Here is a 27,962-nt window from a genome sequence, read left to right on the forward strand (position 1 = left end):
AAATGCGTCCGGAATGTTGTGCGTAAGCAACTTTTTCACCGGCCATTTTTTGGACTTATTGCACCGACCATGGGAAAGCCTGTATATTATATTTTTGCTAATAATTATGGAAGTGAAACTTCTTTAGGCGCGTTGAGAGTAAAATACCGTCACTTCGTGTAGTAAGGCTACGATTTTGGTATCTTTGAATCTGGCCAAAAAAGTTTCACTTCTAACACGTGTGCTCGGCACACACGCTCTTTTTTTAATTGTGCATGTTTTCATTGATTTGTGAGGGTATTTCAATATTTCTGAAAGTCTTCTCTCTGTCCTAAAACTTATTTATTTCCTAAAATTTCACCTATTTGCGCACAGAACATGAACGAGTGTTCAACATGCGACGCGCACGGTCGCAGTGGTCTCCTAAGTGCATACATCCAGTACCAGTGTCGGATACCTCGCCCTGCGCTCTCCGACACGGACATTGGCCTGCCGCTACCGCCCTCTGGTGATGTATCCCTAGACAAATAAATAAATAAATAAATATTGTAGGACATTATTACACAAATCGACCTAGTCCCACAGTAAGCTCAATTAGAGCTATTACGCACTGTCGACCAGTCGCCGGCGACTGGACTTACTCCTGGACGACTGACGACTAAGTGCGCAAGCCCCTATTTAAACTATAGTAAGTCACAGTCGCCGGCGACTGAGTCGCCGGCGACTGGTCGACAGTGCGTAATAGCTCTTAAGGCTTATGTTGTGCGTACTAGGCGACGATAAATATAATATTTAATAAATACATATATTATAGATAATAACACCCAAACCCAAGAACAAATAATTGAGTTCATCACACAAATATTTGCCCTGACTGGGAACCCGGGACCGTCGGCTCAGTAAGTAGTTACTTTACCACTGCGCCAACCGCGTCGTGAATGTCATCTATACTATCTATACTAATATTATAAAGATGAAAAGTTTGTAATTATGTAATTATGTATGTATGTATTGTTTTCACGCCTAAACCTCTTAACCGATTTTGATGAAATTTGGCACAGACAATCTTTAGACCCTGAGAAAGAACCTTTTGTTGCGAAATATGTACCACGGGTGAAGCCGGGCGGACCGCTAGTAATCTATATTTTAGTAATAGTCAACCTTTGTCGTCTGTGTGGTATCTACAGTAAAAAGGAATTGTCTTTGCCCTCCACCTGACTCTTTAGTTCGTGTAATGTCGTGTGCGCATAATGTAGCTTGCTCTAAAGTATTATAAAATAAAGTTTATTTAGCGACATCCACTAGTTGTGCAATATACAATTATTTCAACAACCACTTTAACTGACAGATAAGCTATACAAAACGTATACAGAAGCCACATGAGTAGAAAGACGGAACAGAGACTAAGCTTCTTAAGAACGTGCAAAATTGTTACCTATTTTGGTAGGGTTGTCACAATAGGTTAAGACAAATTAAACAAAACTACCTACTACAACCCAACCTAGGTATGTACACACTTACAATACATACATACATACTTACAAATGCTAAACTTGTAATAATAATGAAAGGTAAAAACACACCATGTACAATTCTCATCTTATTAAAAAAGGACCTAATAAAATAAACGCAAGTAGGTACTTACTTGAAAAAGTAATAATCAAAATATTTACTCACCTATTGTACTCCTTGAGATAGTTGAAGTATGATATATTTTTGGTTTTTCTACTATTATTCATACACACAGTACAATAAACAACCATTTTTGACAATGAAATATTACGTTTTATATTAAAATATTCAAACTTGCAAGTTGCAACTAATAAAACAAACAACGTGCGTCGTATCAACCCTGAGACTGTCCTCTGCCTAAACCGGTTTTTTCCAGAATCGCTGCGTACGCGACAAGCGGCCAGAGTCACACACACATGGCCCCGCGTACTTGTAGTAGTGCAATCGATTCTCGCGTTTGTTTGAAGCTTAGTCTCTGTTCCGTCTTTCTACTCATGTGCAGAAGCTGTGTATTCAACTTGACAAGCTACGGCACATCATCACCTTATCTGCGATAATACTTCACGATACTTCAATTATTTTTTTGTGTACCCTCTATCTACTGTAATATATTCCCTCCCAACGTTATACTACACTAATTATTTTTTAATATTTTATAATTTTAAAGAAAAACTTTTAAACACACATACTAAGAAAATTTCCACTTTAAATTGAGGTAATATGGAAATAACTTACTTTCATTATTTGTTTCCAGTAATGACTGACGGTTCGTGCAAAATATTGCACGAAGAAATCGCTCTGCAATGGGTCGTTGCTAGTGGAGTTACGCGGGATTTGGCTATGAGTAACTCTTGGTTAGTATTTATTTAAAAGTATTAGAAGCGTTCAAGTTCAACCTATATTTTAAACTGGTATTTTAACCAAAACAATATTCATTTTGACTCGAAGGACTATAATATTGACCACAGATTGTAGGATTCGTGTGCTTTCATAAATTTATTTATTTATAGTAACGAGTGATCTAGTTTGTTACATTTCGTGCTTCTGCAGAGCTGTATACATATTCGCTCTCTCTCTGATATATTGTATCTTGGTTTAGTTCTTAAGTTTTAAAATGCTTCTCTTTCCGCAATTCTACTGAATCAATAAAAACAAAACTTCAAAAACGCTACTACACACAATTGGTTACCTCAAATCTATATATATATAAAACTCAAAGGTGACTGATATAGTGATCTATCAACGCACAGCCCAAACCACTGGACGTATCGGGCTGAAATTTGGCATGCAGGTAGATGTTAGAACGTAGGCATCCGCTAAGAAATGATTTCCCGAAATTCTTGCGGGAACGGGGAAAAACGGGGATGCACGTACAAAGTCGTGGGCGAAGCTAGTTTAATAAAAATCTCATCATCCAGGACACTCTTCGAGCTGATGGTGAAATCCATGGTGGAGTATCTCTATTGGAGCGGAGCACACGAGGCTCCACGTAAAGCTCGCTTCCCGGAACACTTCACTGATGACGTCACCACACTTGTCACTAACGTCACCGCTGAGATTATAGCTAAGTATGTGTCGGGGTTTTCAGCAAAAGCTGGTCAAATTTTTAATTAGTTAATTGGATCAGTTTCTTCAAAGTCAACTTACAATTTTTTTAAAAATAATATTTGCGTAAAAATATATGAACACGTAAAAAATATCTATTGTAGATACGGCAAGAACAGCCGTCTCACCCAAAGCCTCAACAACAGCCTGGCTTTCTTCCTGTTCGACTTGCTAAGTATCATGGACCGTGGTTATGTGTTCAACCTTATCCGCGGCTACCACAAGCAGATGTCCGCGAAGATCTCATCTGTACCGGATGCTGTGCCACTGGTGCATTATAAGGTAGATTTTTATTACTTTATTGATTCTGAGTGTAAAAACTATTGCGTCGATAGACAAGAAGAGCAAGTGATAGAAATCTAAGAGCATTTTGAAACAATTAACATATTAAATCAATTTCAACCAGCTATACGTTGGATTCAATTCGCATTTTTTTTAATTTTAGTGAAGTGAAACTTAGCCGAGTAAATTAACAACTTCTGCAATCATCTACTACTTACGATTTAAAACCTTTAAAGACTTATTCACATCATCTAGCGTTCTTACATCGAGACAACATCTCTTATCAATAATTCACCTTCACTTTTTAAAACCGTTACAATCGAATAACATTTATTTGACGACGCGGTTGGCGCAGTGGTAAAGTAACTGCCTACTGAGCCGGTTCGATCCCCGGTCAGGGCAAATATTTGTGTGATGAACTCAATTATTTGTTCTTGGGTCTGGGTGTTATTATCTATATAATATGTATATATTAAATATTATATTTATCGTCGCCTAGTACCCACAACACAAGCCTTAATTGAGCTTACTGTTGGACTAGGTCGATTTGTGTAATAATGTCGTATAATATTTATTTATTTATTTAACTTGACTTCGTTTGGAATGTGTATGAATCGTCAAAACACAGAAAATAATACCATCCAATCACCATCAATTAATGATTTACTTCACGTCCAGCTATCATTCCTCCGTATCGTATGCTCCCACGAGCACTACGTGTCCCTCTGCCTCCCGGCCGGCGCTCGTGCAAGTTCCCCCGCGCCCTCCATGCGATCCTCTGCATCATCAGACGGGAGGGGTGGGGGCTTGTCTCCGGATTTCCGGTCCAGGCATTATCTGGTTGGCTTGTTATTGGCTGATCTTACCGCGGCTCTGGAGTTACAGTAAGTATAAAAAAAAACATTTTACGCTTTGATATGTTCTTTAAAATGTACTGTAATAGTACACCTTGAACACTATTTTTCACTATCTAATCAGAATTTAGACAGGTCAAATATCATAGTTACCCTTACTGTGTTCACTAAGTTAGACTAACACTGGCTTTGCAAAAAAAATATATATTAAAACACCTCTTAATCCCGTCACTTCTTCTAAATAAATAAATAAATAATCTTTATTTTGCCAAAAACATGAACTTTACAAAAATATGTACGCTGACTCTTGAACTAGATGAAATCTGTGTCTTAAGAGCCAGCGTTCCTCCTTATAAATACAACTAAGTACATTTTGATAAATATACAACCAATAAAGTACTCATTAGGCAAATTTTCATGTTCCTTCCCAATCAACAAACCTACCATTCGAATATTTCAATGCACTAAATTCAGCTTTTCTTGCCTTTAAAACTTCAAACTACCCTCATTCCAGGAGTCCAGTACTCCAATGTGCAGCAGTGAACGCAGTACTATCCCTCCTATCGGCCCACGACGCAGACGCACGACTCGCGCCTACAGCGTTAAGGGCTCGTGTGGCCTCGTTATACTTGCCGCTATTGGGAATAGTGCTGGATGCTCAGCCGCAATTGTATCGAGGATTTGATGGGAGCAAGGGTGAGAATTATTACAAGTTCAGCAATTTTTTTGTTAGGATTTAAGACAGTAACCAATTTTTACAGGAATTATTGTTAAAATCATGACTGTAGCAATTTTAAGAATCGTTTAAAAACATCTGTAACGTGTTAAATTAAGATCAAACCCTGTTATCATGGTAATAAATAGTCATGGATAAAACTTATGGGTTTGTTTGTAGAAATACTTCAACTAGACGGTGAAATGGGGCAGTTGGGAAGTTTATATCCTGCGTCTTCACCGGAAGGAGATTTCAAACAGGTAATATATTTTGATTACTTGTACGTTTTTTACAATGCTTGACGTTTCTTTTACAATGCATACTTCTATACGTATATTTGACCCAGTCAACACAGAATGTACCAAAAAAAATCTTCATAATTTCTGGCGAAGTTTTTGAATTTTGTGTTATGTCATCTCAAAAGCTGGAGTTCGAACAGTTTTATTTCTGCACATCTAGAAACATGCTTTCTTAAACTTAAATTCCCATCTATTTACACTTGAGTTAGTTGTACTTTTTTGGTATCTTATGCTATTCTTGCCAAAGAATTTCAGTTCTGACACCCAGCACACACTTTTTATTATGTATTTGTTTCCAGAACGGTCGGCCCCCGTTCAACAGCGAAACCAGCCGCAACCTGCTAGTATGCCTGGTGTGGGTGCTGAAGTGGGCCGAGCGGGGCGCTCTGAGCGCGGCCGTCGCGGAGCTGCCGCCCGCCCGCCTGCACGCGCTGTTTGCGCTCATCGACCTGTGCTTCAAGTGTCAGGAGTACAAGGTGCACACACACACAACCAGAAGTACAGGATAAATGGGCTGTCTAACACCGAAAGAATTTTTCAAATCGGGCCAGTAGTTCCTGAAATTAGCGCGTTCAAACAAAGTCTGCAGCTGTTATATGCTGTGCATACAGAATATTTTTCTCTATAATAATAATTTGTCATTTACAGGGTCGTAAGGAAATCATGAAGTGCGCGCAACAAAATGTACGCAAAACGACAGATATCAAGGCTAAATTGGAAGACGTTATATTAGGACAGGGCTCGGCAAGATCGGACTTTATTATGCGCCGTAAAGGTGAGATATTTTGATAATTTTGTTCATAAATTTGATCTGTTTATATTGCCATGAATAAATTCACAATATCTACATAGATTATTAAGAAAATATATTCCAATATTTAACTGGTCATTCGAACTCGATGTTATCAGATGCTAGCCACAACATCAATTATTATTATCCTTCAAGTTGAATACAAACAAATGTTAACCACACCTTCATTAGTCCTTCGAACAGGACTTTTATAATATGTAATGTCTTTTTTTCCTTTTCAACTAGTTCTGAAATAATGTTTATGAATTATTGCGTTTGTTTTCAATAAATTTAATTAATTTTCAATAATTTGTAACCAGGCGGTTCAAACGCTCGTCCCGGCGGGCGGGATCGCTGGCGCAAGGATTGGGTGCGGGGCGGATCAAGATCCCGTCCCGCGTCCCCCGCACGGGCACACCCCGCACTTGCTGCGTTGTTGTCAGCTGAGGTGTCGATGACCTTGCTGCACGCGGTCGAGACTATTGTGCAGGTAGGGTCTAGTGTCTCTGTGTGTGTATATTATTGATAATTTATCCACTATTTGCAGTTTTTTCTTTAATTTTTACTGCATTTTGACTAAATTTTTTGTATAAATTTATAAAGAATAGAAAAAATTTGATCACGAGGCGCGACTCGAACACGCATCCTTTCGCGCCAAACCAGGATGCCTAACCAACTCAGCCACTCGTGACCCGCCAAAGCGATCGAATTTATTCTATTATTTCAGTTTTATGTGTCTAAGGGACACACCGCGCGCCATATTAAGATGATTAACAACCACCTCAACCAATACGAAACACTTTTCAGTGAATACAATATTGTAACGATTAACCTTTATTTGTTGAATTTGATATTTTTTGTCTCGATTTTTAAAGTGAAAACTTCTTTAGCGGCGTTGGGTATAAAATCTTAAACTCGCGTCAGGACACGTGACCTGATCGAAAAAGCGTAAGACGGATGGATATCAAACATGCTCAACGTTAATAATCAAGTTTTCACTTCTGCCGGCACTCCCGGAGTGCAACCCGTCTTTTTTTTTCATTTTAACTGGATTTTGACTAAATTTTTTGTGCCGATTTTTTTATCATTATAATATGATGTCCCAGTCGTGCAGCGGCTCGGAAACCGCGCAGCTAGCGTGCAGCGGCGCGCTGGGCGTGGTGCTGCGCGCGCTGCAGCGCAACCAGAGCGCGGTTGTATTGCATCATATGTTCGCTACCGTGCGTGCGCTCATACACAAGGTATGACGTATATAACTATACATACATGAAGTATATAACTATACATGTGGATAGAAATAAATTTAAAAAAATATATGTTTTTATAAACCCATACCATAAAATTGCTGAAAGTGAATGGCAGAAAGTTATAGACCTTTTTTTAGAAAAATTTAAGACAAAATTTAAATATGCTTTTCTGTCAATATCGGCGCGTCATTGTCTTGTCACGTAATCCAAAGCCAAGCGTTGGTTTTTGTTTTATTTAACGAAAATTATTATCTACCTCCAAAAAATCTAAATTGTAAATCCTTAACATATCATCCAGGAATAACAGATTTTTAAGGAATGGTTAATTTCACTTGCAAAATTAAGCTCGCCTAATTTTACTGTTAGAAAAAAATCTAACCAAATTCCCCCCTAGTTGGGCTGGTCATGCTGCTCCGAAGAGTGGGGGCCGGGCGTGTGCCGCGTGCTGCTGCGGCACTGTGCCGCGCTGTCCTCCAGCACGAGATCACACGCATCAGCCACGTTGTATGCGTTGATGCGGCAACACTATCATTTGGGCAATGTGAGTATATGTGTAGTGGTTGAGAGGCAATGTGTTTGGGGATGGTGGCTCGGATGATGTTAAAAAAATAGGAAAAAATGAATTAGGTAACTCGTTTTTTTAGTTATAAGGTCAGATTGTAAAAATCAATCAATAAAGTTTTTGATAAAACCACATTTTCTGGCACATTCAAATAGCGCCCAACTGTCTTCTTTTACTGCATAACTTGTAATTTCCAATGAAAATTATTAAAATAAGAAAAATTATCTGTCAACCAAAATGCCATCTTGATGATCTGATATTATGTAACATACTCTCAATGGAGAATGTTCACTAATTTTGATTATTAGCACTCCATATTCTCTGTCAAAAATAAATAATACTAGTGAAAAAATTACTTCGATACGTCAATTATTTTCCGATTTAGAAGTAAAACAAGTTGTAAACGCCCGGTGATGGTGTGACGTCACACCACAACACGCTCAATCTGGCTCACCCAGTCCGCTAGTGATCGCGCGCCCGCGCCGTCGAAATTATAATTAAATACTTTTAAAAATGTCCAATCCAAATACCAGAAAATCATGTGTTGTTCCTAAATGTAAAAATACAACTACCAATTCAACGGATAAGTTGTTTTTTTATAGTTGCAAAGGAAGTAAGCTACATATTATAATATTTTGAGAACATTGCAGCTGTTTTGCGTTATCCTTTGTTTTCTATACAAGTTTTAATCTATACTAGACTGTGCTTCTGCTCTGCTCATATGGGCTAAGTATAGGTAGATGGCTAGTAAGATTTTTTCTTGTTTTAAGTTGAGAATGATATGGAGAACTATACTAAAATATAAGTTGGTCGGGGGAAGAATTAAACAAAAACAGGGTACCTATAGTTCCACACAAATTCAAATGTCAACAGGAAAATGAAGATAAACCTCAGAGATCAGCAGTGCAAAAACGCAATCGTATAGAATATTTTGAGAAACTATTAAATAAAGATGAAACTTTGGCATGACTGTTATTTTATTAAACGAATAATAATTACTATTATTGGACTATTAACGAAATTCGCGGACGAAAACCCATCAAAATACTGCGCAAGCTATAACACCTACTACAGCGCTGCCGACTTGATACTAGGGTGCGTATAAAGCAAAATTACCAATCTTCTATTAGATGATACGTGTAATATTCAAGACCAAATCTAAAAAATAAAATATATAACAAACTAGATGATATGTTCAACGATTCTGTTCAATCAAAAACATAAAATATTAAAATTGACTCGATAAAAAAAAATCACGATAAAATTGGTTTTATCTGCGATAAACCACTTTTATCGTGACAAAACCAAACGTTTATCTCGAGAAAAAAAGAGCGCCAAAAATAAAACCAAAACTAAAAGTAATTACACAAAATGATCTGACAAATATCTTGCAAATGTTTTAATATAATTGTTTATGAAAAAAAAAATCATAATAAGTATTACCATGTCAAGTAGAAAACGTAAAAGTGTGGAAATTAGAGCTAACTTGGTAATTTTTTTTTTATCGAGTAAATTTTAATATTTTATGTTTTTGATTAAACAGAATCGTTGAACATATCATCTAGTTTGATATATGTATATTTTATTTTTTAGATTTGGTCTTGAATATTACACGTATCATCCAATAGAAGATTGGTAATTTTGCTTTATACACACCGCGCGGGGACGCGGCCGCGCGGTGCGTTGTGACGTGACGTCACAAGCGGTCACGTGACTATTAGCGGGACTCGATATTTTTCGAAACTTTGAATGCGTATAAAATCAAAACTACTTGGTATTTTTGACTACGACAAAAACTAGTGTATTTGTATACATACAGGCTTTACTGAGACACAATTTCAAGGGATTTGGCATACCTAGTAACATTCTTCATTACAGCATGTAAACAGAAATATTTCAAACGCTTCCTATTGTAATTCAAATTCTATTTCTAACAGAATTTCAGCCGAATCAAGATGCAAGTGACCATGTCACTATCCTCACTGGTGGGAACTTCAACCACATTTAGTGAAGAATCTCTACGACGAGCTCTGAAGACGGTGCTAATGTATGCGGAGCATGACCAGGATTTACAGGACACTGGCTTCCCGGAACAGGTAGGTGAATTTAGATGTAAGGTGGTGTACCTTAGTTATAATCACTACATAGTATAAAACAAATCGCTTTCTCTGTCCCTATGTCCCTATGTATGTTTAAATCTTTAAAACTACGCAACGGATTTTGATACGGTTTTTTTTATAGATAGAGTGATTCAAGAGGAAGGTTTAAGTATATAATTTATTATGTTTTAGACAAAGCGGGCGAAGCCGCGGGCGGAAAGCTAGTGTTCACTAAAATGATCATGGAGTTTATTGGCTAAGTTTTTAACTTGTAAATTCCAGCCAGACCATTTATAAATACAGGAAAATTTTATGTATTTAAAAAAGTTCCCAGTTTCCCAGTACAGATAAATTTAAGATTCCTTGACACTGGGAAAGTATTGTTTGTTTACACAATCGTAACAAAGAGACAATCCTGGATTCACTCAAAATGTTCTGTTTCTTCTAACGATTTCAGCTTATAAATCCTAACCCGAATTTAAAAAATACAATAATATTTTAGGTGAAAGACCTAGTATTCAACCTGCACATGATACTAAGCGACACGGTGAAGATGAAGGAATTCCAGGAGGATCCAGAAATGTTACTAGACTTGATGTACCGCATCGCTCGTGGTTACCAGCACAGCCCTGATCTTCGGCTCACTTGGCTTAATAATATGGCCCAGAAGCATATGGAGGTATGTTATTATATTACTGCAATTATTTAGGGTAACCAATAAAAATATGAGATATGAATGAATAAATGAATGAAATACTCTTTATTGTACATACACAGTAATAAATTTGTTACATAGTTAAGATAGCTTATAATAGAGATGTACAAAGAGCGGCTTTATCGAGATATCTTATTATGTATCGGTCCGTACTGAAAGACTGACACCTGGAAAGTTGATATAAATTAAAACATAAAAATAATAGAATTTCTAGGATTTTATAGATGGCACATCTGGATATCTTGGATATTTTAGTAGGTTTTTTTATGATATAAATATATTTTTATATTGGCTATATTAATTAATGTTATGCGCTCTAATATGTGTTACCCTCAACCACATTTTTTCCATTTATTCCCACATTCCAGCGCTCCAACCACCTGGAAGCAGGCATGTGCTTAGTCCACGGAGCAGCATTGGTAGCAGAACAGCTGCGGGCTGGTGGCCGTGGGGCAGCACTGCTGGAGAAGGTCACCCACAACGCGCTGGACGAGAGCTGCCCCGACCTGCAGCTGCCCCACCACCACCTCACCTGCCAGGAGCTGCAGGTATACTGCGACTTCTGGAACATTCTAGAACTTGCTAGAAGGGATTGTATGGTGCAGCACTGGTAGCAGTACAGCTGCGTGTGTGACGGTTTACTGGGAGAGCTTGAAGAAAATGATGTAATGCGGAGTTCAGGCAAATTGAACGAGCAAAATTGATGTTGCAAAAATATAAAACCTTCTCAATCGCTTTTCAGCCGATTTTACCACGTAAAAAATGTTTTCCCCTGACTAAAATCATTCCAAATGTAGCCGATTATCTATCTACCTTAAAAAGTGTTTTTTATTTTAATTTTTAACTTCATAACTCGTGTTATTTCACACTTGATATACATATTTATTTCAGGCGTTGTTAGAGCACGCAGCCAGCGAATTAATGGCGGCCGGAATGTACGAAACTGTCAATGAAGTGTACAAAGTACTGATCCCCATCGCAGAGGAGAACAGGGACTATAAGAAACTCGCTAATATACACAGGTAAGGTGATAATAAGCGTTGAACTGTATGAATTAATTGCTAGATCCGGCTTGAAGGACCAAAATTAGAAATTAATGAATTCTTATATTGCTCAATTTAAGATTTACGTGCGATGCTTAATTATTGGTGTTCAAAGTTTTTACTTATTAATTACTATTTTATCAAAATCCGGCTCGAAGGACCAAAAATATGAACGGGCGTTTGTAAATGTTTTAATCGAGTAAGGCCGTTGATCTGTGTGCCATGAATTTAACTAAAAAGTTTATAAAATGTAAATCTGGCTCGAAGGACGAAAAGTGTGAATTAACTTGAATGGGTGTTCTGGTTGCATATGGCCAAGATTTGCTTGAGTAAACTTAGTTGATGTTATTAAGGAATACCTGTGTGCCATGAATTTAATGCAAAAGTTAACAAAATGTAGATGCGGCTCGTAGGACCAAATATATGTATATAAGCTTAAATATTGTTGTTTTATGCATGTTTTGATCATATTTAGTCAAATTTTGCTTTGATCATACTTATGATTCTCTTAAATCATATGATCACCTCTTCGTCTTTTCCTTTTTCTTTTTAACAAGTGTCTTATGTTAAATGGCTTATAGAGGTGATTAAAAAATGCCAATAACTTCAGGTCCATCTCCTGATTAATACTTATAGATTACTAGCGGTCCGCCCCGGCTTCGCCCGTGGTACATATTTACGTTTTCTCTACATAAAAACCATCCTCGTACTTCAAGGAATATAATAAAAAAAGAATTATCGAAATCGGTTCAGCCGTTCTCGAGTTATGCGCTTACCAACACATTTTGCGATTCATTTTTATATATAAGAAGATTATAGCTATTGATTGGAGTATCCTAATTTTATATTGACGTACTTAATAATTAGACCGCCTCCTTGGTACAGTGGTTGACGCGTTAGCGTAGAACCGAGGGGTCCTGGGTTCGATTCCCGGTGGAGACGAAGAGGAAAAAAATGTCTCGGTCTGGCAGGACACAGAAGGCTGATCACCTACTTGTCCCTAAAGGAAATGGATCAATGAAACAGATGTATGCATAATGCATCTGCCCCTTACCCCACTTGGGGACACGGGACTTCACTTACTTAATAATTATCATTTCAGCAAGCTGAGTGAAGCGTTCAGCCGTATAGAACAATTACACGGCAAGCGCGTGTTCGGTTCGTACTTCCGCGTGTCGTTCTACGGCGCGCGGTTCGGCGACCTCAGCGGGGAGGAGTTCGTGTACAAGGAGCATGCGCTCACCAAGCTGCCGGAGATATTTAGCCGGCTAGAGGTCAATGGCCCTTTCATTATAACTCCCAACACTTTCGGAGGTCACTGACCTTTACTGCGTAGCGAAATATCTGCGGAACGTTAGTACACAGCAATGTTTTCGCAACTTTTTCGCAATGCGTCTGTGTAATATATGCATTTCGCATTTCCTTGCGAAACAATACTAACAAGGACGAAACTATTTCATCTATCTATGTGCTAGAGTGAGACATATCATATCCTGCCACGCTACTGACAGATTTTTCGTTGCCGCATGCAAATGCGTCGTTGTACTAACGCCTTTACTATTTTTAATCCTCTCATTGCAACAACCAGCAATGTCAATTATCTTTTTTGAGTTTTCATTGTAGTATGATCGGTACCCCTGCGGGTTATGAAAACTGCAGTGTTAAGATTAATATATAGTTGCAAAGTGATGCAGCCAGCAGCGGAAACAAGTAGTGTTAGACTGAATTGGAGATACTCAAGTTGCTAAAAAGCTTCACGTTCTCTTTGCGAACTCCTCTAGATGCAAAACGAAAAACTTCTTGAATACATTTTATCTCGGAAATATCGAATTGCCTTTTTGTCACAAATTTTCAATATGCTTAAAAACCATCTCAACAAACTAACCCTATCCCTGCAGAACTTCTACGGCCAGCGTTTCGGTCCCGAGAACGTGGTGATCATAAAAGACTCCAACATGGTGGACCCCAGCACACTGGCCGCGGACAAGGCGTACATACAGATCACGTACGTGGAGCCGTACTTCGAGCCGCACGAGTTGCGTACACGCGTCACGCATTATGAGCGGAATTTTAATATTAGTAAGTATTGAAATGTGTTTTTTTTGTGATATTCGTAACAACACGATTTTTGAATTGAAACTTGTTTAGGCGCGTTGAAAGTAAAATTTCAAGGTCTCGTCACGGCAATACCGTCATGTCATGGAGAGGCGACGATTTTGGTATCTTGGAATCTTTCTGACGCGTGTGATCGGCACACACGCTCTTTTGAAGATGAGACTTATACTTTCTAAATAAAATTTAATTTACTTAATTCATGTTTTGATTGCATTTTGCCATGATTTGCTTACGTGCGCTTAGCTTATGTTGTTTATGTGTCTCTTAAATATTTCTTTTACCTTTTTAAATATTCTATCCGGTTAATAAATATGTATTTTCTCTACAAATTCAGATTTTCCCCCATTCTTTATTTTTTGGTTTATGCGGGTTTTAAAATTTCTAATAATTGTTAATATTTGTACTTTTTTAGAGCGTTTTATGTACGCAACGCCATTCACGGCTGATGGTCGGGCTCACGGTGCGCTCGGAGAACAATGCAAGCGCAAGACCATACTCACCACTGCACACCACTTCCCTTATCTGAAGACGAGGATACAGGTAAAGTTAGGGATACAGTTAAGACGGGGATACAGGTAAATATAGGGATACAGTTAATACGGGGATATAGAATATAGGGATAAAGTTAAGACGGGGATACAGGTAAAAATAGGGATACAGTTAATACGGGGATATAGGTAAATATAGGGATCAAGTTAAGACGGGGATACAGGTAAAAATAGGGATACAGTTAATACGGGGATATAGGTAAATATAGGGATCAAGTTAAGACGGGGATACAGGTAAAAATAGGGATAAAGTTAAGCCGGGGATACAGGTAAACATAGGGATAAAGTTAAGACAATGATACAGGTATAGATAGCGATAAAATTAAGACAAGGATACAGGTAGAGATAGGGATAAAGTTAAGACGGGGATACAGGTAAAGATAGGGATACAGTTAAGACGGGGATACAGGTAAAAATAGGGATACAGTTAATACGGGGATATAGGTAAATATAGGGATAAAGTTAAGACGGGTATACAGGTAAAAATAGGGATAAAGTTAAGACGGGGATACAGGTAAACATAGGGATAAAGTTAAGACAAGGATACAGGTATAGATAGCGATAAAATTAAGACAAGGATACAGGTAGAGATAGGGATAAAGTTAAGACGGGGATACAGGTAAAGATAATAAATAATAATAAATAAATAAATATTATAGGACATTATTACACAAATCGACCTAGTCCCACAGTAAGCTCACTTAAGGCTTGTGTTGTGGGTACTAGGCGACGATAAATATAATATTTAATAAATACATATATAGATAATAACACCCAGACCCAAGAACAAATAATTGAGTTCATCACACAAATATTTGCCCTGACCGGGGATCGAACCCGGGACCGTCGGCTCAGTAGGCAGTTACTTTACCACTGCGCCAACCGCGTCGTCAGATAGGGATAAAGTTAATACAGGTAAAGATGGGCTCTAGTTGTGGTATAACTTGTCGGTCTGGGGGAATGGAGGTATATAGATTAAAATATTAAAATAAAGAAGAGACAAATTATCGCACGCATAGAGCTTTCCAAACTTTTTACTTTTTAAAATTAAGCTCTATCTGTGTAACAATTCATCGGAGAGCTAGAGATTGAACTTAAAAGATAAAACTCTTGCTATGTTAAAATCGCAGGGGATGAACATAGAGCTTTACAAGTCATCGTAGTGGGAGGGGGTAGAGCTTTACAGATGAAACTTTCTCTGCGTTACAAATAATCACAGTGGGGGGAAAAGAGCTTCAAAGATGAATTTTTTTCATTATAGGCTACCCAAATCATATGTCAGGAGAAACATTCTAGATAATAATAAGTAATTCTTAAATTTCGTTATCACAGGTTGTTCACAGAACACAAATAATCTTGTCTCCTATCGAGGTTGCTATTGAAGATATACAGAAAAAGGTAATAAGACATTTATTCTAAATTTATTTCCGTCTTTAATTTGTTTTACATTAAATTAAGACTGATTAAATATCTGCTGTCGTCATATTCGTATTACTTGATGTTAAACTATAAAAATATCTAAAATCTTTATACTATGTAGATAAGCGAATTATCAGCTGCGACGAGCCAAGAGCCGGCGGATGCCAAAATGTTGCAAATGGTGGTACAGGGCTGTATTGGAACCACCGTCAATCAGGGACCGCTTGAACTAGCGCAGGTAATGTATAAACACTAACATTATCACTGACATAAGCACTAACATAAGCATTAACTTTCACACTAACATTAGCATTAACTTTTACACCAACATTAACAATATTTAGATTAGCAGTGTCATTAGCACTAACATAAGCACTAACATTAGCATTAACTTTGACACTAACATTAACACCAACATTAACAATATTTACACTAGTAGTTACACTAGCATTAACCTGCGCACTAACATTAGCATTAACATAAGCACTAATATTAGCATTAACATAAGCACTAATATTAGCATTAACATAAGCACTAATATTAGCATTAACATAAGCACTAACATTAGCATTAACATAAGCACTAACATTAGCATTAACTTTGACACTAACATTAACACCAACATTAACAATATTTACACTAGTAGTTACACTAGCATTAACCTGCGCACTAACATTAGCATTAACCTGCGCACTAACATTAGCATTAACATAAGCACTAATATTAGCATTAACATAAGCACTAACATTAGCATTAACATAAGCACTAATATTAGCATTAACATAAGCACTAATATTAGCATTAACATAAGCACTAACATTAGCATTAACATAAGCACTAATATTAGCATTAACATAAGCACTAATATTAGCATTAACATAAGCACTAACATTAGCATTAACATAAGCACTAATATTAGCATTAACATAAGCACTAACATTAGCATTAACATAAGCACTAATATTAGCATTAACATAAGCACTAACATTAGCATTAACATAAGCACTAATATTAGCATTAACTTTTACAACAACAATGCCAATATCAGAACTTGTCAAAACTCATGGACCATAATTTGTTCGAACTCTTACTCTTAATTTAAGATCTTAGTTAATGATTTAGAAAAAAATCTTTATTTACAGGTATTCCTGGCTCCGGTGGCGGAGGGCACTCAGCCACCAACTAGACTCACAAATAAATTGAGGCTAGCCTTCAAGGACTTCTCGAAAAAGTAAGTAATCAAAGAAAGTGAATTGCGACTGTTAAAATACTTGAGTAAATAGTTGAGTATGTTTTTGCTTTAGATTCTTGAAAAACCTTTGATAATATAAATCATACTGTCTTATTGAAAAAATATCATTTCGTTATTCTTAATATCGCTAGAAAGTTATTATTTTGGTCGCAAACAGTGTACGGAAGTAGCTAACATGATGTAAAATAATATGGTACGATCTAGGTTTAGGACGGTACATAATTATATAAAGGTGTACCCCAAGGAGATATACTCGGACCATTGCTACTCGTTATTTATATAAATGATAAATGATCGTCTTGTACACTATCGTACGTATCACTGATGTTATTTTGAAGTCTAATCATGTGTGCGTTAGTGTTTTTAAAGATCGAATGTTGTGTTGGTAACCTGGCATTTTTTTTTTTACTTATTATAATAAGAAAAAAAAATGATTATCATCTAATTGATGAGATACCAGGCCACTATTCATGTTTGCCATTTAATTTTGGTATAATATTCGGCACTATAAATTTGATTTGTCATCAGGTGCCAAGACGCTCTGAAGAAGAACAAAAACCTGATATCAAGTGAACAGCGCGAGTACCAGCGTGAACTGGAACGCAACTTGCAGCGCTTCACCGCGCGCCTCGAGCCGCTCGTCGCGCACCGCCCGCTCGCCTCGCACGTGGCGCACCTCGCGTGAGACACACCACACGACACGATACGATACGACACGACACGACAAGTGTGGCATGACTTGGCACGATAGTGTAGCACACGACATGGCACGATAGTGTGGCATGACATGGCACGATAGTGTGGCACGACTGACACGATAGTGTAGCACAACACGGCACGAGAGTGTGGCACGACACGACGTGGCACGATATTGTGGCACGACACAACTGGCACGATATTGTGGCACGCCAATATGGCACGATAGTGTGGCACGAAACGACATGGCACGATATTGTGGCACGGCAATATGGCACGATAGTGTGGCACGACACGACATGGCACGACGCTATACCAATAGTTTCTACACAACACTATAAAACGACGCTCTGTCGCGTGTGTTTCTACATGACACTGTTACAATAATTATTAGCTTAGTGCTTACGATGCTATCAAATTACTCTCTACTCGACACTATGACACTAGTGTCTGAGCTACATAAAATTTAAGTCGGAACGTCTTTTTAAGCTATTTTTTTTCCTATCCCCTTAATTAAATATCCTATTCTCTTATTGTATTCAATATATGTACATATTATCTATGTTGAAGATTATTCATGTGGTTTATTTTTTCAGGAATGGAGTAAACAATCGGACTTATCAAGCTTGAACAGATGCACAATTTGAAGATCAACTAAGATGCAAGGAAGCGACTGACTGAAATCTACTGGGGTTGAAGTGCTATTAGTTTTTAGTTGACGTGATTAGACTTTACTGAAAATAAAGTTCAGTGCAAATATATTTTCATGATTTTTATGAAATGAGTATTAGTTATGTTTTTTTTGTTTATCGTAAGCCAGTGAATCGAAATCTTTGGTATTCTTTCAATATGTAAATTGATAAAATATTCTATTTATTAGAAGGTTTGTTTAAAAACACAGCAATATTTGAATTGATTCATTTTTCATTTTTATAATCTATTTACGTTATTTGCAAACAAAGGTGCAATGTAACAATTTGAATAATTTTCACTTTTTGCATTTACTATTATATTATAGTACTATTCACCGTATTTAGACTAGTATTAGATAATGATATGTTTATTTCTCCTTATAAAGTAGTATTTAATTAATTTGTACTATTTACGGTTATTTGAATGATAATGATGAATGTATGTTATTGATGTAACTTATTGGAGAAGATGAAACTGCATTTGTTTGTTTTTCGGATATGCTTTTTGATATATTTTTCACTTAAGGAATTTAATTTAGAAAAAAAAACAACATGCAGTTACAACTTAGCTAATAGGGGAGTATGTATCTGGAATTTGTATTGCTTATTATGATATTTATAAAGATATTTTTGTATTTATGCACTTTCGTAAAATTATTACTGCAAAGGTTTCTTTAGATAATATTTCGTAGTTATTTGCACCATAAGAATTAATCACATTTAATCTATCACATTCTATCTCTAAATTTTATAAATAGTGCAAAAAATTGATGATTTTATAATTTATTATATCTTTTTTATCTCCTATTTTCTCTTTGACTACAATTTTTTTTTTTCAATACATCAAATAGGTTTTAGTTTTAAGTTCACACTTTTGTACAGATTAAGATCTCTTTGAACGTATAAATAAAACACTTTTTCAAAATAAATGTTGTTTTATTATAATAATTGATACAAGTATCAATCCTTGAGTCAACAGTCCTAAGACTTATCCTAATTACACTTGGGGAAAAACCTCTTTTCATCTTTATCCCTTAAAGCTTTTCTGTCACTTTTTTATAGTACATGTACTTATTGCCGCGTAAATCTTGAACGTTCCAAAAAATCTACAAAATTGACTTCGTCGGAGAAAGTATGATAACAATCCTTTATTTTTGTCTTACATGCCAATTATAAAGAAAATTCTATTCGTGTGCAGACTGCAGGCGACTGTTGAATATAGGGATTCCCGGAATTAGTGATGGTGTGTGTTTGTGGTCAATAATAGCTAAAACAAAATAGTTTGGGTGTTTGATTTCTATTGATTTAACTTTCAGGTGAGATAAACTGTTGTTTTTATTATAAAGATTATGAAATATTCAATTAATTATATACGAAATATAGCTGGTCCGTTTTTTGGGACACTGCCATGATTCGTTACTTTAATCAAATATCACTTAACACTTTTATAGGTTTTTTTTACTTTAGAGTCGTAAATTATATGCAGGATTATTTTTATTTTTGTTCAAAATGCCGAAATAATATTAGATCAGTTAAATCTGTTGGGTGTATAACAAAACCGTATTTCCTCAATATATGCAGTTCGACTAGATGTCCTAACCCAGGGAACCAAACTGCGCCGTAGAAACTTCGAGGGGCGCCGTGAGACGATCTGCTTATATTCGCGAGAACGTTTTTTGAGCGCTCGAATCGGTAGAAACATAGCGTCGTAAAAAGACATACTTACAAGATTTTAAATTTGCTACGACGATAGGTACCTACTTACGTCGTGCACATCGCCTTTATCGTGTTTTATTTTTGTTTTTACATGCCTTACTTGTTGATTTCTCTTTAAATTCTTTTACAATAAGGAAATTGAGCTAATCCATACTAATATTATAAATGCGAAAGTAACTCTGTCTGTCTGTCTGTTACTCAATCACGCCTAAACTACTGAACCAATTTGCATGAAATTTGGTATGGAGATATTTTGATACCCGAGAAAGGACATAGGCTACTTTTTATTGCGAAATATGTACCATGGGCGAAGCCGGGGCGGACCGCTAGTTTTATATAAAGGGTATTTTAATTTTTATTCTTCTCTGCTTAACCTAATTTTTATTCTTGTATTGTAGGTACCTATATCGACTGTTTCCTTTTCAAATAGTTAGGTCGGGTGGGTAGGGTCGTGACAAAAAACTTAACATGAAACTGCGCCGCGAGCTGAAAAAGATTGGGAACCGCTGTCCTAACCCTAGGCCAAAAACCTTAGAAAAACCATTTTTAAACCATATTTGTATTCAGTGAAAGGCTGTTTGACACGCTAAAATAAATGTTGTTAACATTCCACCCAACTTAATAAGTGTGATTGATCTTTAGAGGTCTCAATTATCTTTTTTTAGGTACCCATTCAGTTTAAAATTAAAGTTTTTTGTTATAATAGTTAATGAAAATACTGTATTATGTTTGTTTTAGAATTAAACAATAAAAATAATGATAGGTACTTAAAATTGTTTTCAATTGTGTTATAATATTATGTGAATAAATTTTTTTCTCATTCCTATTTTATAACCTGTATGACATTGTTGTCCGTTTTTTGAGACACGGTTCTTGCCAAAGGCCATTTTAACGGATATCCTGAAAAACCTACTTACAGATTTTTTTCTCTACTATAGTATTTTTTATTCAATAACTATCACTAAAACCAATTCAGGTCATATCTGGGTATGTTATTTCAGTGCTTTCACTACAAAATTGTTTTTTTCAATACATCAAATAAGTATTAGTTTTAAGTTCACACTTTTGTACAGATTACTCTTTGGATGTAGAAATAAAACACTTTTTCAAAATAAATGTTGTTTTATTACAATAATTGATACAAGTATCATTCCTTGAGTCAACACTCCTCAGACTTATCCTAATAACACTTGTGGAAAAATTCCTTTCATCTTAAAGGTAAATACATTAAAGTGTTAAGCATAATATGTTGATACTGGATAGCTTCCACAGGTGGCATGGTTAAATTTTTATACATTAAAAATCTATTTAAAAGAAACAAAATTTAAAACTTCTAAAGTAGTAACTTTCTTTTACTAGATTTTTTTACACATAATAAATGAAAATATCCTCAAGATTCAAACAAACGGATTTTTTATAAAATTATTATAAATCAACACAATACAACAACTAAAATAGTATTAAGTGGTAATTAGAATTACGTCCACAAATATATACATTTAAAATTTCATTATTTGTTCTAGACAAACACATTTTAATTTTCTATCCCATCAATACATTAAACACAACAAACATGTTTGTGCCTGGAGTTACAGATACACATCTAAAGTAAGGAAGTCATATAAATGAAACCGAAAGAATTTAGCACCTTCGGTGCATACATTTGACGATAAGTCAATTAAACGATAAGCACAAAGAAAGTTTTATTTATGACTGAGACAGATCCACAGAGGATTTAAGTAGAATTGCTACAACTAAATTAAAGATATCATAAAAATAATATTTACCATATAGAAGCATAAGAGCTAGCGCGCACGAGCAACTTTGTCTATGCAACTATTTTGTCTCTCCCATCAATTGTATGGGGAGTTGCGTCGCTACGTGCGCGCACTTTCATACTAGCCCATGGGTGGAGAGACAAAATAGTTGCGGAGACAAAGTTGCTCGTGCGCGCTAGCTCTAATCTTCCACATTGCAGTATTCACTAAGTCATTTAACACTAAAAACTTGACCATGTCACCGCACCACCACTATCACTAAACACACACAGTTCGGCATGTTGGCTTCAACAGGCCCGCGCCGTCAGTCATTCCGACTCCGACGGGTTGTGCCACGTCAGCCGCTCCTCGTAGAACGCGATCACCTGCAACCAAATAATCGTTTTTAATCATTGAGATATACATATGGAGACGACACCGCCTACATCACTTATGTTCCGCTCAACATACGCCATATGGCTTTTTTTAATGGTTTTAAAGTGAAACGCATCAAATATGCCTTCGTGTGTGTTACGATATTGCACAAATAATACAAATAATACGAAAAAGTGCAAAGGAATAACTTTCATCGGAAAGTACCTAACTAGATAATAATTTTTAAAACTTAGTTAAAGCAAAAAAATGGCGCACAGATTTTATTCGTGGTGTCTCCTCCATACGTAGTAATATTATCTGAATGTTTTTAATATAGTTTATCCAATTGGAAAAGAAATTCTAAATATTTGTCAAGTTATTAAAGCTTGATAGCACCATATTTTAGTTGTATGTAGTGAAGATTAATGTCAAATTTAACAATAACAGTAATTTTGACTTTTACAGTGACTGTGAAATGGGTTATAAAAGCGTATTATTTAGCATAGTTAAAGTTAACAAAGTCGCAAGTAAAATGACATCTTATTTTGTATTTAAGTTCTCTCAGTTATTTAACGTTAACAATAGCTTTTAAACGGTGAAATATGAGCGGTTATATTTAGTGTAAAAATAATGAAGTAAACATCTACAAAAGTGTCAAATGGTGAACTTATAAAAATAAAACTCTTATTTTACCATTACTTTAACATGTTTCTTATTTCTAAAGCAACATGGAGCAACCCAGCCTAAGTGTTAAAACAGAAATTGAAATAGCTTAAGGCATGGAAAATAAAAACAAAGTAAACAGAGAATTATGCATGTTTTCGACTAGAGGCATATCCAACAATGAAACATTGAAATTGGTCAAGTAGTTCCTGAGATAAGCGCATCACTAGATGGCGCTACTTGTATATTGTACGAATGTAAATCGCACTATCGAAGTTTTTTTCAAATTGCACAAATAAAATTGATTTTGTGGATGCGGCAGTTGTACGTTGCTCAAATTGGGAAACAAGATTTATCTTGAAAGGGTTTAGGTTGGCCAATAGTCCATCCTAGACCTAATAAATTATTATTGTTAATAGAAATAGTAATATTCATTATTCATATATTTTCATACTCATAAATGATAGATTTTAATGAAAAATTAAGCGTTTTCTCTGAATAATATATATTGAAAGAAAGAAGAAAGAAAGAAAGAAACATTTATTTATCAGAGACAGCACAACACACACACATACATAGACATAAAACATAAAACCGTACAAGTTAAATAAGAAAACACCACAATAAGAAATAGTTACAATAAAGAAGCAAATACTTAAATTAATAACATGAAAAACACGTACAAAAAAAAAAATATTGGACCAACTTGTATGTTCCCAGCCTAGTGGTTACCAGTGCCTTGCTTTTAAAACTGCTTTAATCAAGTCAAGTAATTAATTCTTCTCTTGTCCATTTCTTTAGTGAACTAATTATTTCGTCATTGCCACAACGCCTTGAGGTCGAATAGCATATTGTTTAATGACACGAATTTCTATGAGGTTATCTTAACCAGCCATAACATGAATATCAAGCTGTGGATCTTTAATTGTGACCACAACGCGTTGTGAGCTATTTTTTCGCTTAGTGATCTCTTTAATCGTAGCATATTTGAAGTGTAATGTGTGTACACTGTACATAATTTATACAAATTTAACACCAAAACATCATTTAGAGCTTTTACTTCGTGAATGATGATTACTTGACTAATTTTAATGGTTATTACTGATTACTATGTTTTTTAATAGGTAAAAAACGAAATAAATCCTTCCAACACACATAAAAACCTTGTTGAATATCAAGCAGAGTCTAGTCTATCCTATTAATAAATCTATACTAATATTATAAAGCTGAAGAGTTTGCTTGTTTGTTTGAACGCGCTAATCTCAGGAACCGAGAAGGTCCGATTGCAAAAATTCTTCCGGTGTTAGATAGTCCATTTATCGAGGAAGGCTAAAGGCTATAATCATCACGCTAAGACCAACAGGAGCGGAGCAATGCGGGTAAAACCGGGGAGCGCAGCTAGTATAGAATAAAAATTTAATTCACATACACACTCACCTGCGGGTGCACAGTGGTGTGCGCCTCTAGAGCCACGCTGAACAGCGGCCGGTGGTTATCGATCCATCGTGTACTATTATACGATAATATTACTACGTATGGAGGAGACACCACAAACAAAATCTGTGCGCCATTTTTTTGCTCTAACTAAGTTTTAAAAATTATTACATATCTAGTTAGGTACTTATCATCACGCTAAGACCAACAGGAGCAATGCGGGTGAAACCGCGGAGCACAGCTAGTAAACGATATTATACTATTTACCTGTTGTGGACACTTGACGTTAGCAACCTTGGCGGGCACCAATTCAGCCTCGTCGGAGTCAGCCCACTTGATGAGGAACATCAGCTCGCCCGTCGCGTCCGATGCGCCTGGAATATGTTACAGTTCATTATTATCTACCATTTTAACGTGATAACGTTTTTAAAATCGTTTTAGTCGGGTGACATGTTCAGAAACTTGTGTCACACCAAAACCTCACGAGCGCGATCGCAGGTATAATAAGAGAGAGACGGACCGATCTTCGTCTCATCTCGAGCGCTGCCACTGCATTATGTTAGCACTAGTTAATATTTATATAATTCAACAGACATATTGTCCTACAAATTGCGTAATAAATATTTGAGAACCATCAAATCAAAAAATTTTATCCTTGTTACCTCTGTTAGCAACCACACTCGAGAGTTTCGTACATGAAATTATTGGTTCTCATCAAAATAAAGCTACGCACGGAAAATTAGCTTGATAGTAATCACTTGCAAAAATGGGCGATGGATCCTGAACTATTTATAAAGAATAGAAAAGAATTAAGTCAGAAAGAATTTTTTCTATTCTTTATAAATTTATATTTATAAAGCATTTGAATGCCATAAAAACCAAAAAATCAAATTCTACATTATATAGTACAATATCTCACCAATAATCTTCTCCGCTTTCAGTCCCCTATCGAAGCCGGACTTGGCCTTATCATCTTTCTTCTCTTTCCTAGAATCATCTGCAGACGACACGCTGGTAGCACGCCCCTTGCGCACACTGGAGTCCTCGCTCGACTCGCGCGGTCGTTTCTTACCGCGTTCTTCTGTCTTTTTGCTCTTCTGCTGAAAGATTATAATAAGACAGAGTGTCCCTCCAGAAACATAAAACTGAAAGAATAGAATAAATTCGATTGCTCTGGCGGGTCACGAGTGGCTGAGTTGGTCAGGCATCTGCCCCGGAATGGCGCGAAAGGGTGCGGGTTCGAGTCCCGCCTCGTGATCGAATTTTTTCTATTCTTTATAAATTTATAGATTGTAATAAATTATTTTTACCTAATCTGCAGTTAGCTGCAGACTGTGTGTCTTTGATTTAATTTTATATTTATTAGTGGTGGTTGCCTATAATTGTGAAAGCACTATGTCTACGATTGTTATTACTTTAATGCTTTTACCTATGTATCAGTGTATGTCATGTTGGTGATCCTTAATGAAATAAATAAATGTGAATGTTTGATGTGGGGTAAAGTTGAAATAGTCTGAAAAGGGAAACGCGAAGGAAATACGATAGAGGGGATTTTGGTAATACTGGGCAGTGATGTAGCTTATGCACCAGAATAACACAATCTACAGAAATAGTTACTTGTGCCAGTGGATATGCTCACGGGGCAACTGCGACACATAAAATAAAACAGTTTGAAAAACAAAAAGGTTTAGCAAAATCATCTAAGGTGATACAGGGCTTTTATAGGTATGTGACAGACAATTAAAATAATATAATCATTCATATAATACCACCAGTCATTTGAAAACTTTATTTTATTGTAGACTTTTTTTAAGTTTCTTAGGCACAGACAGCCAGTACTAAATAGTAATACTGGCTTTCTTAAGACAGCTTATATCTAGCAAGAGAGCCAGAACCTCATTTTAAAACAAAGGTGAAATCAAAATTTATATTTATTTTTTATGCAGTTGCAGGTTATAATGAAAATATTATTTATTTTAATTCATTTTCACCCATATTACGACACTATTTATATTATACTTTATAAATTATAATACATTAGCATTCCCCAAAATTGGAAATTAAATATACCCTGTAAATTGTGAGCCAAACTTATTTATATTCATTATTAATTAACATGCTTATTTTTACACATTACATTTCAAAATTTGATGTTAGTGATAATACCTCTTTTTCCTTTTCCTTCCGACTGTCCTCGAAGGCCTTGATCAGCTCCTCGCAGTCGAGATTCTCTTCCGGCTCCCAGGTGCTCTCCTCCTCCTTGTAGCCCTTCCATTTCAGCAGGTATTGTACCTGATAACAAATATTGATTTCAATTTGATATTATTGTAAATCCCTTAGACACATAAAACTGAAATAGAATGCATTCGATCGCTCTGGCGGGTCACAGGTGGCTGAATTGGTCAAGCATCCGCCCCGGATTGGCGTGCAGGGTGCGGGTTCGAGTCCCGCCTCGTGATGGAATTTTTTCTATTCTTTATAAATTTATATATATTGACTTGTCAAAGTGTTGTATGCTTTATACAACATTTATTTATGTCTGCTTTGTTTCTGGATAACTTGACTTATTAAGGTTCAATTTAAAGAGCTTCTACCATACTTGTATGAATAGATAATACAAATATTTTGAATAATCTAAAATCAAAATATATACAACTCGAAGGTGACTGACTGTCAGTGATCTATCAACGCACAGCCTACAGATGTTAGAACGTAGGCATCCGCTAAGAAAGGATTTTGATCAAATCTACCTCCAAGGAGATAAAAAAGGGGATGAAAGTTTGTACCATCCTAATTTATCTTTTCCATGCAGGCGAAGCTGCGGGCAACAGTTAGTTAATGGATAATATTGTAACTGGAGATAGTAGGCATTCTGGCGAGTCAGAAAAATATAATTTTTACACAACAGATTCCGTATACTATACATTATCATAAAAAGACAAATAGGAGCGGAGCAGTGCGGGTAAAACCGCAGGGCACAGCTAGTTTCTAATAATTAGGTTACACAGTAGCATATTTCTCATTATATCTCATTACTCAGATGATATACATTTATCTTTTATAGAAAATATTTTAAATTTGTGTTTTCTAATGAAGCATGGCCAACAATGTAACATTGCATAAAAAAAATTAAAACCATGAAATGAAATCTCTTGTTCTGTATTCTTCTTCAGATGAGTCTATTTCGTGGGTTTAATGTTTCTCAATACTTATACAGGTACTGAGGGTTTTTAGCAAAATGTTTTAGCAGAAAAAGGTACAAAAGAGAATTTTCATTGTGAATTTGGGAGCTAACAGAAGAATATTATCCCGGCTTATAAACATAAGTACTAACCTTCCCCTTCACAGTTCTTTTATTTAATACTTTTTCCACAACATATTCTTCTTCACTCGATGCTTCGCTTGTTTCTGTTTTTTTATCTTTCCCCATTTTACTATTAATTTAGAGAGACAAGTGAAAATAAATAGGGGACGCGTTTCTTCACGAATCACCAAATTTACTCAAAATGGCGTTATCAGCATTTGGCGCGACGCTGTGTTTGAGTTGCCATACTTCAATATAAAATTTCCCTATAAAATTATAAATTCTTATT

The 27,962-nt window shown here is 36.0% G+C and overlaps 2 protein-coding genes across 6 annotated transcripts in view; one reads left to right on the plus strand and one right to left on the minus strand.

Moving 5' to 3' along the window:
* Zir (dedicator of cytokinesis) overlaps nucleotides 1–19,342 on the plus strand; it is a 33,771-nt gene extending 14,429 nt beyond the window's left edge. For all 4 annotated transcript variants that reach the window (XM_089708790.1, XM_089708803.1, XM_089708797.1 and 1 more), the window contains 24 exons: nucleotides 355–487; nucleotides 2,246–2,345; nucleotides 2,910–3,059; nucleotides 3,201–3,378; nucleotides 4,057–4,262; nucleotides 4,747–4,928; nucleotides 5,128–5,207; nucleotides 5,546–5,722; nucleotides 5,895–6,021; nucleotides 6,357–6,526; nucleotides 7,143–7,277; nucleotides 7,678–7,824; nucleotides 9,783–9,941; nucleotides 10,447–10,623; nucleotides 11,028–11,207; nucleotides 11,551–11,681; nucleotides 12,805–12,976; nucleotides 13,601–13,781; nucleotides 14,230–14,357; nucleotides 15,698–15,763; nucleotides 15,906–16,022; nucleotides 16,927–17,015; nucleotides 17,565–17,717; nucleotides 18,329–19,342. In XM_089708790.1, the coding sequence (XP_089564916.1) occupies nucleotides 355–487; nucleotides 2,246–2,345; nucleotides 2,910–3,059; nucleotides 3,201–3,378; nucleotides 4,057–4,262; nucleotides 4,747–4,928; nucleotides 5,128–5,207; nucleotides 5,546–5,722; nucleotides 5,895–6,021; nucleotides 6,357–6,526; nucleotides 7,143–7,277; nucleotides 7,678–7,824; nucleotides 9,783–9,941; nucleotides 10,447–10,623; nucleotides 11,028–11,207; nucleotides 11,551–11,681; nucleotides 12,805–12,976; nucleotides 13,601–13,781; nucleotides 14,230–14,357; nucleotides 15,698–15,763; nucleotides 15,906–16,022; nucleotides 16,927–17,015; nucleotides 17,565–17,717; nucleotides 18,329–18,362 (3,372 nt within the window). In that variant the 3' untranslated portion in view covers nucleotides 18,363–19,342. The remainder of the gene's footprint in view (nucleotides 1–354; nucleotides 488–2,245; nucleotides 2,346–2,909; nucleotides 3,060–3,200; nucleotides 3,379–4,056; nucleotides 4,263–4,746; nucleotides 4,929–5,127; nucleotides 5,208–5,545; nucleotides 5,723–5,894; nucleotides 6,022–6,356; nucleotides 6,527–7,142; nucleotides 7,278–7,677; nucleotides 7,825–9,782; nucleotides 9,942–10,446; nucleotides 10,624–11,027; nucleotides 11,208–11,550; nucleotides 11,682–12,804; nucleotides 12,977–13,600; nucleotides 13,782–14,229; nucleotides 14,358–15,697; nucleotides 15,764–15,905; nucleotides 16,023–16,926; nucleotides 17,016–17,564; nucleotides 17,718–18,328) is intronic.
* Nucleotides 19,343–21,242: 1,900 nt separating this feature from the next.
* Nucleotides 21,243–27,910, minus strand: Su(var)205 (Suppressor of variegation 205). Of its 2 annotated transcripts, none has more exons than XM_089709182.1 (5): nucleotides 27,704–27,910; nucleotides 26,536–26,661; nucleotides 25,289–25,469; nucleotides 24,637–24,743; nucleotides 21,243–22,283 (listed from the first exon to the last, which is right to left on the minus strand). In XM_089709182.1, the coding sequence occupies exons 1-5, from the start codon at nucleotides 27,797–27,799 to the stop codon at nucleotides 22,227–22,229; spliced, it is 567 nt and encodes a 188-aa protein (XP_089565308.1). In that variant the 5' UTR covers nucleotides 27,800–27,910; the 3' UTR covers nucleotides 21,243–22,226. The 2 variants fall into 2 exon arrangements, with proteins under 2 accessions (XP_089565308.1, XP_089565314.1); XM_089709188.1 differs by having other exon boundaries at nucleotides 25,289–25,466; nucleotides 27,704–27,906.
* Nucleotides 27,911–27,962: the final 52 nt, after the last annotated feature.

This window comes from Colias philodice, chromosome 2 (genome assembly GCF_061535455.1).
Source record: "Colias philodice isolate Cphi_HAF_F1 chromosome 2, ilColPhil1 Martin Lab GWU primary, whole genome shotgun sequence".
In the NCBI taxonomy this organism is placed as follows: domain Eukaryota; kingdom Metazoa; phylum Arthropoda; class Insecta; order Lepidoptera; family Pieridae; genus Colias; species Colias philodice.